Here is a 19,128-nt window from a genome sequence, read left to right as displayed (position 1 = left end):
ATATCAGATAAATAAATAAAATTTAAAATAAATACATAAACTCTTTCTAATTCCTATATTAAACCAATTTTTTAAAAACAATAAAAAATAAATCATGAAATTTTAAATTATTCCTAAAAACTGTCATGAAATTAAATCTTAAAATTTTAAAATATTTTCAAATGCCACCATGATATAGGTTTTTTTAAAAAAAAATTAAAAGTTCAAGTTTTAATGTAAAAATTAAGAAGAGTTCATATTTGTTTTTTTAAATTTTAAAGTTCGTATATTTATCTCTGATTTTTTTATATATTAATATGTGATTTTCCTTTAAATACTACCTTTTCTAACATAGTTTTTGCATATCATAACATTTCATATCTTGTTTAAATTCGACTATTGATAATATTATATTATAAAACTAATTGGTTATTTCTTAACTTAAATCTCTATCCAAAAATTCGACTATTTTTATATAATTATTATTCCTTTCATTTCTAAATAATTATTGTTTTAGAAAATATTTGCTGTTTTCTAATGTTTTAAATTTTTAAAAATTTCACCATTAATTAAAAATACCCAATTTCAATAAAGTATTAATAATAATTAATGGAGTTTGTATAGATTTGAATGAGAACGCAATTTTACCTTCATTTTTTCATCAGATTTTTTCTCTTCTAGTTCAACGTTGAAAATTTTATTTTGATTTTTTAATTGATATCATTTGTTGGATCTCAATATACAACCATTGAAATCTAATTTAAAATTGTGAAAATTTTGATTTTATCTCCAGACTAAATTTTTCTCAAATTTGATTTTCACTCTTAACTAATTTTTTACCGTAAAATCACGAATATTCACTAAAGACAATATTTAAGATAATGTTATCAAAGTTTACAAAAATATATTTAATAAAAATAGTTAAAAAGGGTTTAGGGTTTAGGAAAAAAACTTGAAAGACGATCTTCTCATATATGACTTTTTTTATATTTTTAAAAAATGCAAAAAAAAAATCACAATTGTTGTGAAAGGGAAAAACCACCAAACACAAAATTCTAACAATTGACCAATAGCAATGAAAACCTACAGAACTATTTGAATATATTCTGTAATTGTAAGATGGAAATATCACAAACTTCTTATTTTTGTCTCAATTTTATCTTAAATTAAACGTATAATTTTTAAGAAAATCCAGAAGTCGTACGATCATTGTATTTTCCAAATAGATATTAATAAACAGACCATAAAATTTATATTTTCTTTTTTCCTTTTTTAACCTTTTATACGGAAAGGGTACAAAATCATAACTTATATTCTTCGGAAAAAAGGAAAAATATCATGGGAAATATGAGGAGATCGTCTTTCAAGTTTCAGCCGGAGCTACTGACACGTGTCCCAGATAAACACATTGGACAGTATATATATGTTTTACATATATAAACAACCATGATGAACGGCTGAGATCCACCAAGATGAAAAGTCCCAATCGCAAACGCGGATTCAAAGAAAAAAAAGTCAATCGCAAACGGTTGAGATCGATCGGATCAGATCTTGTCGAGCTTCGCCGCTTTGACAAGAGGGTTCGCCTTCGCGATCTCTTCACGACCGACGGATTTGAAATCGAAGGTGCAGTTATGGCGCTCCGGGTACCTGTGGGTCCCACAGAACGTCGTCCCGCACCGGCACTTGAACCCTGTTAACCCGACCCGTTTCCTGCAGACCGAGCACCGGGTTGGCTGCAACGGCGACGGAGACGGTGGTTGCTCCGTCGCCGGAGTATTCACCGCCTTCACAACCTCCGCCGTCTCCAGCGTCAGATCCACCTCCCTCGCCACGGCGGAGGAAGCGGATTTCTCCGGGATCGATTCGATCGCCGGGGAAGAGATCGATTCGATCGCCGGGGAAGAGATCGATTCGATCGCTGACGGAGGAGGTAAAGAGGAGGGAGAGGGAGGGGAGAGGGAGGACTCGACGGTGGATTTCATTGAGGCTTCTTGTTGCTCTTTGAGACATAGATCTCGGTAGCATTTGGAGCAGAGATTCATGGTGGTGGAGCTGCCGAAGAAGCCGCAGTTGTTGACGCAGAGACGGTGGCCTTCTGGTGTTTGGCATCGATGTTCTTCCGCCATGATTTTTGAATTATTTTTTCCTCTAGCGTTTTCGTCAAATAGATCTCGGAGGTGGACGCAGTCAATGATTCGAACCAGGTTCGTCAATAATCTGGAAATGATTCGAAAAATATGAGGAATAAAGTTTGCTACAGTCTGCAAAATTGGAAGAAGAAAGGATGAGATAATCACCCGGAAAAAACAGAGAAAAAATTTCTGCGTTTTCTTGGCAACCAAACAGAAACCAGAAAAAAAAAGTACCAGAAAAGAGAGAAGAGATCGGAAGGATAGAAGGGGGAAAAAAAGAGAGAACAGGAAGAAAAAAAGCAGCGGAGAGAGAGAGAGAGATTTGTTACCTGTTTTCGGGGAAGAAGATTCACGGAATTCCAAAACGATGAACCTGTTTGCGAGAGAAATATAGAGAGAGAATGTTGAAGAAACTAATAATAAAAATTTTAAATTTTCATCAATTTGGTTCTTTTTTGTTAGGTGAGTTCTCCTTTTTTGGTTCATTGTATATTAAGTACACTGAATTTAATTTTAAGGATTGATTTGCTTTTATGCCTCCGCGTCGTTATTGGACCTATCTTGAAAAGATAGCTGAAAGATAGATCAAATTCTATTGTCTCACATATATTAATTAATCATAAAAATAATTATGTTTATCTATTGATTAAATATAAATCGATTTATTTGCTTTTGTTAGTATAACTGTATTTTGATGGTTGATGATATCTAGAGAAATACACATTTGATATATATATATGAATCTATGATGCTATAAAAGATTAGTTGAATGAGAGAATTTTTTCTCTCTCTAAATTATCTTTAGTAGGGGTGGACGAACGGTCGGTTACGGGTTAATCGGTTACGGTTATTTCGGGTTCGGTTATTTCAGGTTATTAAAACTCATAACCAAACGGTTAATTAATTTTATTCGATTCGATTCGGTTCGGTTTCGATTCGGTTCGGTTTCGATTCGGTTCGGTTCGGTTGTCATTTGGATAAGTTTTTTATGATTTAGCATGACAAGGTTTAATTAAATAATAACAATGTATTTGGTAAATTTATATCATTTTTAACTAGCTAAATTCTAAATCAATTTTATTTTGGTTAGATAAGTTTTGCGGGTATATGGTCAATTTTAAAAATAAAAACAAAATACTGAACACAATATTTATTTTTAAAATTTTTAATTTTGCTACATACGTTTTCATTTTTAATTAAATAAAACTACATTGAGATGATTTATATATATATATATATATATATGAAAATGAAATGAATGGACAGGCTGGACGGTAGGAGCCAAAATGGAAGTCCAGCCTTTCCTTTATCTCATAGTTATCTTTATCTTATCCTTTCATTTTTTTCTTTATAAATATTGCAAATTTGTTTCATAAATAAATACCTTGAAATTTATTTTTAATATATGGATATATATTATAGTACAAAAAATATAATATTTATGTCTTTGTTGTTATCAACTGGAAGAAGAAAAGATTATTGTAATTTATGATCTACTAAAGGAAATTAAATAGTTATTTATTTCTCACATTTCGATAATTTGTGGTTTCTGATTGATCCAATTTATTTTTATAATGTGTATGGTACTAAATATATAAAATTAAACATCTGTCAACATCAAGAGTCTACGTCGGACTTGTGCATGTCTACGATCGTAGTTTGTATACTGTAAGAATAATAATTTTTCCTTTTTATTTGTTTTAGAATTTTTACCATATGAAATTATTGTGCATGTCTAAATTTGAAAATTAGTTAACATTAAAAACTATGAGAAGTTTTACATTTAACTTGATAACAAAAACAACAACAAAAAAATTAACGGTTATGCTACATCTTTTATTTTTAAATATCCTTCTATAATTTTATCGAATCATTTGACAATTTAACATTTTTTAAAATTTCGTATTTTACTATTTTTAAACTAGAAACCCTAAAATCTAAACTATAAATCTTAAATTTTGAATTTTAAACTCTAAGCCTTAACATTTGAATGTTAAATTCTAAAGTGTAAGCTATAAATCAATCCTAAAAAGTAAAATCCTAATTTCTAAACTCAAATCATAAGATTTAGTATTTACGATTTATGGTTTAATTTCTATAAATGATTTAGGGTTGAAGGATTTATTATTGGTTTACATTGATGTTTAGAGATTCGGGCTGGATGTTTAAAATTTAGAGTTTAGGTTTAACATTTAGTGTTAATGATTAGAGACTAATTAGAAATAGAAGGATATTTAAGAGGAATTCTATGAGATTATAGCGGCACTCCAAAGTTAATGATTGGTCCATTATTCCAAAAACAAATTGGTCAAAACACCAACTTATAGTAATTAGTACGATGTTGTATACATATATTCTTATAAATTTATAATCTTAGTTATAAATACAAACAGTTTCTAAAATATGTAATATGAAAATTATGGAGAGTTTGAATTTGTTTAGGGTTTAGATAATATTGTGTTTCATATTTGATTTGAATTAGATAAACTGAACTTTGAAATTATATGAAACTATATTATATTAAATATGTAAATTGTATAGAAACTGAAGTATATGTAAATATTTAAATAGCGCATATATTGATTAGAGTACTTGATGCCAATAAATAACAAGAAATAATAAAATATTTGAAATAATGTTTTTTTTTAATTTGAAAATTTACAAAAACTATGATCATGTGATATAGTCAAGTAATAATAGAAAATTATGCTTATAGGCAGACAATATCATATAGTGATAGGTGAAACAAAAAAGTGCATCATAAACATTTTTATTACATTTGGCTTAACTTATTTAGTTAAATTTTTTGCTTTTTGAAATCTGAAAAAAAAACTGTGGAAGTTGGTTATATAATACGTCTGCCCACGGAGTAGATTGTCAACATATGGCAACTGTTTAAGATAATAATGCAAACGTATTATAAGCTGATCACCGCTAACTATAATATAAGTTGTGTATTCTAAACAAACGACTTATAAAAAAAAATTAGTACGGTTTAATAATCTATAAATGTGTTTCGTTGATGATTTATCAGGGTTTGATTTGTGAAACGTAATCACCTGCAATCGGAGACGATTAAAGGTTCGACTGGTTGTACCGCAACGGTTGCGGTTGCGGGTGGTAGCGTTTTCAGAATGTTTGATAGCGATTATGAAAGATTAATACTGACTGGTTGATATATTGATGTTGACAGCGATTGCGAGTGAGTGCGGTTAGAAGTGAATGATTCGTTGCGGTTGCGGTTACGTCTTGATATAAATTATCAAAAAAATATTATTTTAAAATAATTTTTATAATAGTTTTAATTAAATTTTTAGTATCATTTTACAAACATTAGTTTCTAAATTTATAATAATTAAATAATAAATTTAAAATATAAATATTATCAATTTAATTTATTTTTAAATAAAAAATTATTTTATTATAAAAATTATTAAAAATAATCATTATTAAATCTAAAAAGTATACTATTATATATTTTTATTAAAATATAATACTAAAAAATAATATCAAATCATAACACTAAACAAAATAACCACTAATATATATATATATATATATATTAGTGTTTTATATAATTTTAATATGAAAATTTTAGTTTGAAAAAGTTGGACCCTCAAACAGTAAAACGGAAAAAACTAATCAATTCTATTCACTTGAGAAAAACGTCAAGTACAACTCACTTTTTGTTAGAGCTATTCAACAACCCAGATGAAACTCCCCCTTGAGTTTCAACTCATTCTCATAGCGAATTCTATTGATAAAAAACCTTACATAAACAAACGTTCACCAAAGGAATAGAGATTTTTCCATTAGGTCTCCCCCTCAGATCCACGCCAAAACACTCACAAGAGACTAAGAGATTTACCCAATCGGTCTCTCTCTCAGACTCACACTCACCAAATAGTGAGTAATCACTCACTAAACCGAAACTCTTTTTTAGTAAAAATATGCTTTACTCTCCACAACCGACATACAGCTTGTGTCTCCTTTATATAGACTCATCCAGTTCGCCTTAGATCTCCACGAATTGATCTAATAGTCTTCTCCCTAATTTTCCTCGATTTCACATTTATCTCCAAGATCTCATCTTTATCTTTATCTCTTCAATATTTGACTTTATCTTTTCAGGTCTTTGACTCTATCTGAATCTCTTCAGATGCATCTCAAAATATCTCAAGCTATATCTCATCGGATTTTTCTCCTGAAATCTCTCAAAGTTGTTGAACCTGCATTATCCACTTAACAACCAAAACAACCAAATTTCACATGTACAAATAATTGCACTAACAATCTCCCCCTTTTTGGTTATTTCAGATCATGCACACACACATAAAAAGATTCTCAATTCAGCACAATTTCGCATCAGGATTCACATCATGATTCAGACATATCTGACGTTGATTCTGAAGTAAGTTTGACAACTTTACTCAGCCGAGTTTGACTCTGAATTTAAATTAACTCTGACCACTTTGATTTTGTCTTTTCCTTTCTTCCTATATGTTTTCAGTTCTGTTGACAGAATCATCTTTGCCTCATTATCTTCAACTTCTGAATCATCATCTACATATTCTCCCCCTGTGTGCATGTATGAAATAATCCAAAATCTTGAGTGAGAAGAGATTTAAGATACTTACCTGACTTGCAGAATTTTGAATCTTCCTCTTGCATCTAAGAGTTCACACCTCTTGTCACACCATTTTCTTGTTCAACACTTAGAAATCTTATGCAGATTGTTTAGAGAAAAAAAATACACTTGCACAAAGATAATATGAGTGACACCTCCTTTCTCATATCAAAATTTATTGCAAGTCTCTGATTTTTCAGTTCCACATTGTCCAATAAACTGAATCATTACTTCACCACTCAACTCAAATCAGATTTAATTTTTGAAAATCAAGTGAAAATATATGCGAGATTAAATACGATCTTTCAAATTTTAAATCTAATGACATCCTATCAGCAGATCATCAGAAATCAATGCTTGATCAGTTAAGTCAGAAATACATCACTTTTCACCAAACTACACTTCACTGACTTTTCTCTCCCTGAATTTCTAGGACGTTGAAACTGAGCATGCAAGTTTCACCATTTAAGTCTAGACTGCATGTGGTTGAACTTAGACCCGATAGATTCAATTTTCCAATCTAGTCATATCAAATTTTCCTCCTTTCTTTTTTTTTTCTTTTTCCTTTTCCTTCCCTATTCTTTTCCTTTTTTTTTCTCTTTTTCTTTTCCTTCTTTTCCTTCTTTTTTTTTTAAAATTGCCATTCGGGAGTACTAAGCCAACAGAGGAGTATCAAGAGATGTCCATGTCACTATTTTTTTCCGAAGTGTACTTGACGTAACTGTGAAGTATCGCTGACTTTTCTTCGCAATCATTGAACCAAATCACTTTTGAATAGACACCATCAAAGATAAAATCAGAACTCTCCTAAACCAAAAGATTTTTTTTTTTAAAACACATAAACCCGTAAACTCATTCATGTCAAGTGGTTTCGTAAGGATATCAACAAATTTGCGCTCAGTTGGTGCATACTCAATCAAAAGACTACCCTAATTTGCTCTTTGAGAAAGTGGTGTCGAATCCATACCTTCCACTTGAGTGTACCTTTGAGCTACTAACCTGGCTTTGCTCTGAATAACTCTTTCATCTTCATGCATTATTTTGAGGTAGTACTCATCATTCAAAATCTCATTCATCTTAGTAGATCCATCCTGCGAAAAGAAACAGACAAACCTAGCCATATCTTGATAATTCAATCGAGGTTTTTCCCTTACCTGTCGTGGGTTATTCACACTTCCAATCACATCATCAACTGAGTGATTTCGGCGAACAGGGGGCTTAAGATCATCTTTCGTATCCTCATTTTGCATATCTTCAGGAGTCTAAGATGAAGTGAGATGTATCTGGTCAAAATCTGAGTGATCATTGACCGTTTCTTGAGGTATATTAGATATTTCGTACGCTTTCTCTGCACTTTGATGTCATAACTCTATCCTCGATTGATCATCTTGAAGATTCATCCAAGTATAACAATTACTTATTGTTTGCTTTCCTGTCAACACACACTTATTCAACGAGTTAGTGACTAAACATCTATCTTTAGTGAAGTGTAATGGAAGGAAACATATTATATCCACCAAATCCGTAACTATGATAGTCAAATGTGATTGTAATCGAATGTAATTGATTTAGTCTTTATTTTGTTTCCTTAGATATAGCAACAAGGTAGCTGTATAACTAAACTTTTCAATAGGAGAATTCTTCTCTATTTGGTATCAGAGCCCAAAGTCTCACGACCAACCCTAGTTGGTCCGGCGGACCAAGATTCCGGTCCGCCGGACCAGACATGTTCGAACCAAAATTTGGTCCGCTTCTCCCTAAGTCCGTCTGGTCCGGCTGACCAACTTTTGGTCAACTCCGGACCAGGCCTTAAGACGGAGAAAAATCCGATTTTTCTCGTCCGTTCGATCCCGTCCATACACGACCATCCCATATGTGTATGACCCTTTAGGCTCCTCCGAATACGGTAGTAAACGCGAGATCCAATCTCGCTTTACAAATCATAAGCGGTCTCTAGCAAGACATTATGATTACCCGTATCGAGATCCAATCGAGTTAGATGTGATCTAACCGAAAAGCCAGAGATAGCTCTAACGATGATCCTCTTTGTCTCACGATATCATAATCAAACTTATAGTTCGAATGCTTTGGCATATCCCGAGTAGACTGTAAGAGATAGATGACATTCATCTATAATGCGGCCACACATTTCTACAGTCTCACTCCTACGACGTGCCCAAGCGATATCTCTCTCTTTCGAGAGGGACAAAGTTCCATCTTGACTATCTACTATCCATTACATGATTCATAATGTACCCGAGCCACGCCTTTATAATCATCCGGTTAAAGACGACGTTTGACGCAGTCAAAGTACATTACTCGTCATGATGGATACAATAGATATCTCAGGTCTGAGGATCCAAAGTGAATCATCAAGTGAGATTCAAGTCATGGATTAAATCCAATCGACAATCTCACGCGAGTCATCCAGTTACTTGTTCCAAACAAGTATTCATGATCGTGATCTGTATCCAATACACATGATCATCTCCATGATCATCCATCACGCCTCATGTTAGTCTTAATTCATCATTGCTCCCACAATGATAAGCGACTAAGGAATTTAGGATCGTTCTTAACGATCCATGGATATCATTATTTATCAAATATGCAAATTAAATAATGAACAAATAATGCATTCATCCAATAAATACATCGTATCATACATAGTTCTCATATCGTATGATCATCCTAGAGCATCACATCCATCATTCCCATCACGACCAACACCGTGCAACACAAGAATTGTCTCCCGTACAAAGGTAATCCGAGAAATTCATCTCAAGGTCCTCGTACATCCCGCTCTCTGAACAATGGTTCCCAGGGCTATCAAGGAAAGTGCCAAATCTGTGGGGTTCATGGCCATAGTGCTAGATTTTGTCGCTTGCTTGGTAATTCCTTGCCTATATCATCCTTCTCCAACTCGGGAACTCTGGCTTCTCCTGGTGGTACTAGATCTTGGCAACCCTCGGCTCATCATGCTGCACTTGAAAAGACTCTGCCATCTTGGTTGCTTGACTCGGGGGCAACTCACCATATCACCACAGATCTCAACAATTTATCACTCCATCAACCATACAATGGTGGTGATGAGGTTGTCATCGGTGATGGTTCCGGACTTGCCATCACACATACGGGTTCATTGTCTCTTCCCTCCTCCTCTAGATCACTTCACCTACAAAATGTCCTTTATGTTCCGTCTATTCATCAAAACCTAATCTCGATACATCAACTATGTTGTTCTAACCATGTATCAGTTGAATTTTTCTCTGACACCAAAGGCCTCTGCCCCTCCATCCCTTGGATAGAAGATAGAAGGGCAGAATTTTTGGTTTTTTCATGTTGTCAAAGAGCTTGTTCAACAGCGGGATTAACCGCATTTTATATGTTTCAGATTTATTTACTTACTCTTCCAGGTGAAGGACCGAGTAACGGGAGCAATGTTGGTCCGAGGCTCTCTTAGGAATGGTGTTTACGTCTGGCCGAATCCACCACCTCCTCTCGCTATACCATCGGCCTCTCCCTTAGCACTTCCCACTATCAAAACTTCCCTCTTCCAGTGGCATCATAGATTAGGTCACCCGTCTCATGACATTCTCAATAAGGTTGTATCGAGATTGTTCTCTTCCCGTGTCGACCAAGTCATCCAAACTTTTGTCATGTGATTCTTCCTTCATCAATAAAAGCTACAAGCAATCTTTTTCTACATCAACCGTTTCATCTTCTCGTGTTCTTGAAGTTCTTTTCTCGGATGTATGGACTTCTCCAATCATATCCTTTGATGGCTTCAAGTATTATGTTGTTTTCATTGATCACCACACTAGATATACATGGTTGTATCCACTCAAAAGAAAGTCCGACGTTCTTCATGTGTTTGTGAAATTTAAACCCCTAGTTGAGAACCGCTTTAACACCAAGATCGTTTCCTTATATTCCGATAATGATGGAGAGTATATTGCTCTCAAAAGTGTGTTATCATCACACAGGATTTCTCATTTCACAACACCCACACATACACCCGAGCATAACGGGATTTCCGAACGTAAGCATCAGCATATTGTTGAAACCACCCTTACCTTGCTAGATCACGCATCGATTCCTACCTCTTACTGGACTTTCGCAATACCCACTGCTGTATACCTTATTAATTGAATGCCCACACCAATTCTCAATCATATCTCTCCCTTTGAGTCACTTTTTGGTTCCATCCCAAACTATACTAAGCTTCGGACATTTGGGTGTCTATGTTTTCCTTGGTCAAACCATACTCTAAACATAAACTTCAGCCTAAGTCCAGTAGATGTGTCTTTGTAGGGTATTCATTGACCCAGAGTGCATACCTCGGTCTAGACGTCTCAACCTCTCGTGTCTATGCCTCTCGGCACGTCGACTTTGCCGAAACAGTCTTCCCATTCTCAAATCTTCTCCATGCCACAAACACTAGTGTCACCTCTGAGTCCATATCTCCCCATGTTACCTACCCTTCTTCGACAATAGTTCCCACTTGGTCGTCGTACACACCGTCTCCGTCAACATTGCTTCCGCAACAAGGTGCTTCACCAACTCCGACGTCCCCACCATTGCTTTTCCAGGTAACACCTCTTCACCTTCAATACCCAATCACTCTCCACTTCACCCCACACCAACCGAATCACCACTCATAGAAACCTCTCCTTCTCCGCCCAGAAATCTTCACCCCATGACCACTCGCTCAAAAAATAACATATCCAAACCCTCGACCAAGCTTACACTTACCACTACTCTCTCCTCTCCTCATGACATTGAACCTACGTGTGTGAAGCAAGCTCTTAAAGACCCACAATGGCGAGCAGCTATGACGGATGAGTATAACGCTCTTTTACAAAATCATACTTGGACCTTGGTTCCTCCGGATCCCTCATACAATTTGGTTGGATGTCGATGGGTTTTCCGACTTAAACGTCACCCTAACGGTACCATTGACAGGCACAAAGCGAGGCTAGTGGCTAAAGGCTTCCATCAAAGACCGGGACTCGATTATACGAAGACCTTTAGCCCGGTAATCAAACCGTCTACCATTCGGATTGTTATCAACATTGCTATATCAAAAGGACGGGAGCTTAGGCAAATTGATGTGAACAACGCATTTCTCCAAGGAACCTTGCATGATGATGTATATATGGTTCAACCTACGGGATTTGTTGATAAAGATCATCCATCTCACGTATGCAAGCTCCACAAGGCATTATATGGACTCAAGCAAGCTCCACGAGCTATGTACAATGAACTATGCAACTTTCTCAAGGACTCGGGTTTGTTAATTCCCTATCCACTCCTCTCTATTCGTTCTTCAATATAACAATACCACATTGTACTTGATTGTTTATGTTGATGATATAATAATCACCGAAAGTGATTCGAGGGAGGTCCAAAGGTTCATTGATATCCTTGCTCAGCGGTTTTCTCTTAAGGATCTTGGCAAGCTCTCCTTTTTCCTTGGGATGGAAGCTACTCATACAAAACATGGCCTTCTCCTCACTCAGACGAGATATATCAATGATCTCCTTGCTCGTCACAAGATGATGGATGCAAATCCTGTTCCAACACCATTAGCATCCACGACAACTCTCTCGGCCAGAAGTGGAACTCCTCTCGATGATGCAAATGAATACCGTAAAGCTCTAGGTGGACTGCAATATTTGCTTCTAACTCGACCTGACATAGGTTACTCCGTCAACAAGCTATCTCAATATATGCACAAGCCCACCGAGGATCATTGGAAAGCTGTCAAACGTATACTACGATACATTGCCGGGACACGCACTCATGGTATACATTTCAACTCCAAATCCCCGTTTACTCTTCATGCATTCTCCGATGCAGATTGGGGAGGTGATAAGGATGATTTTACATCGAACGGAGCATATATAGTCTATTTGGGCCGAAACCCTATCTCTTGGAGCTCAAAGAAGCAACGCTTTGCTACCAAATCATCGACGGAGGCCGAGTACAAAGCTGTCTCGATAGATGCTTCAGAGGTTCGTTGGCTATGCTCATTGCTTTCTGAACTTGGAATCCGATTGCACGATGTTCCTGTCATATATTGTGACAATGTGGGAGCGACGTACTTGGCTGCCAATCCGGTATTTCACTCACGCATGAAACATATTGCAATCGATTATCATTTCATTCGTGGACTCGTTCAAGAACACAAACTCCGTGTTACCCACGTTTCCTCCAAAGACCAGCTTGCAGATGGACTAACGAAGGCCTTACCACGCTCACGGTTCGAAGTATTGCGTCTCAACATTGGTGTCTCGACCGACACACATCTTGCGGGGGCGTAATGGAAGGAAACATATTATATCCACCAAATCCGTAACTATGATATTCAAATGTGATTGTAATCTAATGTAATTGATTTAGTCTTTATTTTGTTTCCTTAGATATAGTAACAAAGTAGCTGTATATATTTGTGATCATGTAACTAAACTTTTCAATAAGAGAATTCTTCTCTATAAAGTGTACATAAAGTCCAGAGTCACAAAATTGACTTATGATAGTGAGATTCGCCTTGAGTCCTTCAACCACATTCACATCAGTGAGGGTAGGCAGTCCAAATGAGTTCAGCGTTCCTTTTTCAATGATTTTTCCTTTTCGTCTATGACCAAATATAACATTGTCACCCATGTTGTTTTCTTCAAAAGTAGAGAGTCGACTTTTGTCACCAGTCATGTGTTTCGAGCATCCACTGTCGAAATACCACCGACTTTCTCTTGAATTCAGCTCTGAAGTGCAAGCAACATTGCACCTATTGACATCTTTCCCCCTCCGGACTTGTCTCCATCTTGGTGCAAGTGGTACATGATTTCTCCTCCAGTAGCTATTCACTCTGATATGTTCTCTTTCGCCACAATGAAAACAACTTCTGTGCTCATGATGCTGCTGTCTCGGATGAACATCATCCTTGATTCTTGGAGTATTTTTTATTGGAACAATCTTATCATCTTCAAGATTTCCTCCTGAAACAAAGTTTCCTACTTTGTTAATACTTTCTCTAGTATATCCGAGACCAACATGTCCAGAATCAATTCGTCTCATTGTCAGAAGATGCTCAAGTTTTTCTATACCACTCCCGAACATCCTTACTTTCTTCATAGTCTCATCGAACTGACTTTGTAGTAGGATGATCTTTTCTTCTTTTTCTTTCAGCTGCTTCTTTAGATCAATGATCATTGTCTCTTTCTCCTTTTGTTCTTTGATCAGTTGTTTCCTCAAGTCAATGTTTGTTGACTCACTCTGTTTTTGTTCCTTGATCAGCTTCATGTTGATGTCGTAAAACTTTGTCATCTCTTTGTACAGATCTTCTTTACTAACCTCCTCTTCTTATTCCTCATGTTCTTCTGTGTCACCAAAGAGTGCAACAAAATTTGAGTGTTCTTCTTCTTCATCTTCATCAGATTCAGTTTCTAACTCTTCGTGAGTGAGTGAAGATTTTCCTTTTGACTTCCCAGCAACAACTCGTTCTTCATATGACCATACCTTTTGCACTGATAACATTGAAGATCCTTTAGATTCCTCAACATTGCTTCTCTCTTAGCAATGCTAGGACACTCAGCTTTCCAATGACCAGCTCCCTTGCATTCGAGACACTTTTCAGTGTTTCTCAACTCAGATTTTTCAGCAGTCACTGGTTTTTTTCTTGAAAAACCTGTTGAACTTTTTGACAACCATCGCCATGTCCTCGTCCAGTGATACTTGACCTTGAGTGTTGATCACTTGCGTGACGAGTCTTAAATTTGTAACCCGAAACACAACTAATCCGCAAGTATACGGATGTCGTAGTACCGGGGTCGAACACAAGGACTTAAGCGGTTAAGTTAGGAATCGACTAAAACTAGGAAAATTATGAAAATGAAGTTGATGATTGTTTTTGTGGTTTTGAAAGTTGCAGAAAATTAAATGAGAAAAAGTAAAATCAAAGCAAGCAATAATTCAAGAGAAGATGATCGATGGGAAAGATTATGGGAATCGGGATTCACCGATCATGCAAGGATGCCGTAGGAATTGTGGACCTAGATCATGCTCGTTCTAAAGTGAGGGATTCGAAGACTAAGGTCGGGTTCGGTTCTTTCGACCCGAAACCCGCTATCCAAGAGAGCACTCCATCCACTTTCGTGGCTTACAGTGAAACTCCGAATGCATTAAACGCCCTTGTCATAATCCTAGAGTGACTCGAACCGAATTTCTTCGGGTTCAATTTCAATCCAATTGAGTGAATGCATCAAAGGACCAAGAACTCATGTCTCCATGAAATTCACAATCTTAAAATCTACCCACAAGATTCTTATCCAATGGGTAACATTAAACATCATTCATCAACCTCTAGCAATCAAAACCCAAGCAATTTCATCACTCAATTCATAAATCCTAGATCTCCCTAAAGATTCATTCAAGAGGGATGAGAGATAAGTAATGAACCACAAAATTCCATTCAATCCAAGAGTTTGAAAACATGAACAAAGCATAATCTTGGGTCCAAAGGTACTACAAACATCCTTACATGAGGGCTAATCCCTCATCCCATAACAAGAAACTACTCACTACTCATGTCCAAGAACACCAACAAAACAAGATGAAAAATAGAGAGAGGGGAGTGAAATGCTCAATAATGTCTTCAATCTTCAATCTCCAGCAAATCTCCTTGTTCTCCCTTCAAGATTTCGACCCTAGGTCTCAAAAATGAGAGAAAACCGTCGCCCCCTTTGTTCTCCAAGTTCAGAATGCCCTAGAAATCGCGAAACTCGCGATTTTAGTCTGTCAGTACGCCTGGACCGATCGGTCTAGGTGTAGACCGATCGGTCTAGGGCCCGTTTTCTCGGTGTATTCATTCTTCTCCGGACCGATCGGTCCGCCCTGTGGTGATGCCTAAACCGATCGGTTTAGGCTTCGTTTTCTCGCCACGCGTTCTTCTCTCTGGACCGACCTTGGGACCGTTCCGGCTAGCATCGTCTAGACGATCAGTCTTGGTCCAGACCGATCGGTCCACACATCTTCTCCTTCTTCCGGCTCTCCGTTTCGGTTCCTGCACAGCGGTTTGGGTCTACATGTCTCCTGCAACGTCTCCAAATCCTCGGTTATCTGGTTCGGCCAAACCGACATTGATTCAGTCCGATCCAAGTCTCTGGTTCCCTTGCCTTACGTCGAATTCTGCATTTCCCCTCGTAGACCTGCCAAAAACCGCAAAATAGTCCCGAAGAGCTGAATGAGCTCTAAAAATGCCTGAGTGTGTGGAAACTGTAACGACCCGAGGCCGCTACGAATTGTCGAGACTGCCCTCACACAGCAACCCATACCTTTCAGCGTGTTTTGTCCTCACTCGCACGTATACCAAGACACTTCCCAGTAGATCACCCATCCTGAGATTGCTCCAGAGCCAGCACGCTTAACTTTGGAGTTCTCTCGGGATAGTCAACCAAAAATGTAGGTGCACCTTGTTGCTATGAGTAGCTCAACTAATTCTTTTATGTTATCTTAGACCGTATAGTCTCATACCTATACAGCCCTCGGATCTCTCTCATTCCGGTGTGTTCGATTCATCCCTGTACCCCCTCCCCAGAAGCTCGTCAGGAGCCGCCCCTTGTCCGTGCCTCTGCACCGGCGATCACTCCCCGCCCTCCTACGGTACTCTAGGTTGTCACAGGCCCACTAGCTTCCGCCTGGTTCGTCCTCGAACCCACACTGTACTGAGAGAGTACCGGCTCTGATACCATCTGTAACGACCCGAGGCCGCTACGAATTGTCGAGATTGCCCTCACACAGCAACCCATACCTTTCAGCGTGTTTTGTCCTCACTCGCACGCATACCGAGACACTTCCCAGTAGGTCACCCATCCTGAGATTGCTCCAGAGCCAGCACGCTTAACTTTGGAGTTCTCTCGGGATAGTCAACCAAAAAGGTAGGTGCACCTTGTTGCTATGAGTAGCTCAACTAATTCTTTTATGTTATCTTAGACCGTATAGTCCCATACCTATACAGCCCTCGGATCTCTCTCATTCCGGTGTGTTCGATTCATCCCTGTACCCCCTACCCAGAAGCTCGTCAGGAGCCGCCCCTTGTCCGTGCCTTTGCACCGGCGATCACTCTCCGCCCTCCTACGGTACTCTGGGTTGTCACAGAAACCGTTTAGAAACCAAAGGCATATTCGTATAAAATCCAACTAAAATCCGAGCCATCAAATCCCCCAATACTTAAATCTTTGCTTGTACTCGAGCAAATAAAATCAGTGAAACACAAAGCCTGCGCGGGGTGGTGAGTAAGAGGTCGGTCTTTGGTGAGTTTCAAGATCTAGCTGCATATCCACTGCTTAGCTCATGGGAATAGAATCGAATCTAGACTACTCTAGCTATCCTCTCTTGTCAGCTAACTTTTCTAAGCATGGGGTTTCTATGTCATCCAAAGTCTATCATAAGAGTAATCACTATCCCAAGCACTCTCCTAAACCTATTTACCGTTTTTCTCCCTAAGGTATGTTGTCTCTTCATTTATTCTTTTATCTTTTTTTTTCTTTCTCTTTTTGTTTCTTTTCTTCTTTCTGTCAAGAGACTAAACCTTGGAGAAATATCATCCCGAGTCCTAGGACGTTGAAGTTGGCAAGTGTCTTAGCTTTTTGCTTTTCTCTAGTGATCATGACACTTGTCCCACAAGTTAGACCCGAACCGTCGAATTTCGACGCACTCATGTCATCGAATGATTTTCATTGGCGATATAGTGACAACGGAGTGTTGGGATATATACTTTCTTCGCTTATTCCTGCAATTTTCTTTCCAAGAGACTATCCATCCTACAGAAAAGACTTCAGGAATGGTTTTTAGGGAGATATCTAACCTGGGTTCGGTCGATCCTACTCTTTGGGTACCTAAAGACAACAATATACCCCACAACCTAGAATCGCAAGCATAAAGAGAGGGTTGTTGGGGTTCACTACGTCGCTACGGGTTCCTAGCATGCGATCCTATCGATCTAGGGTTTGGTTTACTAGGTTTCATGCAGCGGAAGGATAATCTAACCTAGTCAAACGTCACATGCAACCAAACTAATAAAACCCTAAGAACGTGTATATCACCGTAAGAATCGAAAACTTACCTCTTTTCTGAAGATCTGAAAGTAGCAATCGATCCAAGGCCTGTTTTAATCACCAAGAGCTGAAGGTACATCTCCTCTACACATATCCACACCGACGGGAAGGATTCCAAACGCTTTTGGAACTGATCTTCTAGGATCTGTGAAGTGAATAGGGTTTCCAAGACTTGGGATCGAATCCCGGGAACTAGAATCTCAAAAGAACGATTTCTCCTATGTTCTAGGACTGTCAAGGAGTTCAGAAAGTCTCTCTCTCTATTGGGACGGCGTCCCCTAACTTATTTATTAAGTCTGAAACCCTAATCTTTGCAAAAGAAAAATTTTCGCCGAGATTTGACTCTGTCCGAGTCAAACCTTTGACTCGGTCGAGTCAGAACGAATCAGCCCAATCCATTTAGATTTGACTTTGTTCGAGTCAAAACTTTGACTCGGTCGAGTCAAAACATCAGCCAAGCCCAAAAACATTTTCCGGGCTTCGACTCGCATGTGCACCTAAACAGAACTGACTCGGTCCGAGTCAAATATTGACTCGGTCCGAGTCAAATATTGACTCGGTCCGAGTCAAAAGGCTGAGACCGTTTCTCGACACTCGATTTGATCCAAAACCATTTGTTCGGTCAAATCTAAGTCTTCCTTTCCGATACTTCACATGTAAGTCCATCCCTAATGATGTGTGACCCTATAGGCCCACCGCAGGGGCAGCAGCCTCGAGAACCATTTCCGATCTACAAGTCATGGTTAGCCTCTAGCAAGACGCCATGACCACCCATGTTGAATTGAGTTAGAGGTGATCTAACCAAGGCAGTAACAGCTCACTCTAGCAAGACGCCATGACCACCCATGTTGAATTGAGTTAGAGGTGATCTAACCAAGGCAGTAACAGCTCAAATTCTGATAATTTGTCTCACGATATCATATGTTGAACAAGGGCATGGTTTGAGCCACCCTTCAAGTTCAACCGCTTTCTCGTCTTGGCAAATCAACTAATAAAATAGATGCAACTTCATCTGTAGCGTGGCCACGCATTTTCATAGTCCGATTTCCACGAGAGGGCCCAACGATATCTCTCCTGTTAAGGAGGTGACAAGTCCCGTATTGCATGTCTACTATCTCCATATGATTCGTAGACGTATCTGATCAACGCCGTTATAATCATCCGGTTAAAGATGACGTTTGACGTAGTCAAGACACGCCACTCCTCATATCAGATACTCTAGACATCCCAGGTCTAAGGATCCAAGAACGAACCGCTGTATGAGATTCAA

The 19,128-nt window shown here is 37.9% G+C and overlaps 1 protein-coding gene across 2 annotated transcripts; it reads right to left on the bottom strand.

Moving 5' to 3' along the window:
* Window positions 1–1,206: 1,206 nt before the first annotated feature.
* On the bottom strand, window positions 1,207–2,605 carry LOC104827514 (zinc finger A20 and AN1 domain-containing stress-associated protein 4-like). Of its 2 annotated transcripts, none has more exons than XM_010560693.2 (2): window positions 2,444–2,605; window positions 1,207–2,243 (listed from the first exon to the last, which is right to left on the bottom strand). In XM_010560693.2, the coding sequence occupies exon 2, from the start codon at window positions 2,106–2,108 to the stop codon at window positions 1,524–1,526; it is 585 nt and encodes a 194-aa protein (XP_010558995.1). In that variant the 5' UTR covers window positions 2,109–2,243; window positions 2,444–2,605; the 3' UTR covers window positions 1,207–1,523. The 2 variants fall into 2 exon arrangements, with proteins under 2 accessions (XP_010558995.1, XP_010558994.1); XM_010560692.2 differs by having other exon boundaries at window positions 1,207–2,199.
* Window positions 2,606–19,128: the final 16,523 nt, after the last annotated feature.

The sequence above is a fragment of the Tarenaya hassleriana genome, unplaced genomic scaffold (genome assembly GCF_000463585.1).
Source record: "Tarenaya hassleriana unplaced genomic scaffold, ASM46358v1 Cleome50, whole genome shotgun sequence".
Taxonomy (NCBI): domain Eukaryota; kingdom Viridiplantae; phylum Streptophyta; class Magnoliopsida; order Brassicales; family Cleomaceae; genus Tarenaya; species Tarenaya hassleriana.
The sequence above is the reverse complement of the archived record's forward strand: the minus strand, read 5'-3'. Positions and strand labels throughout refer to the sequence as shown.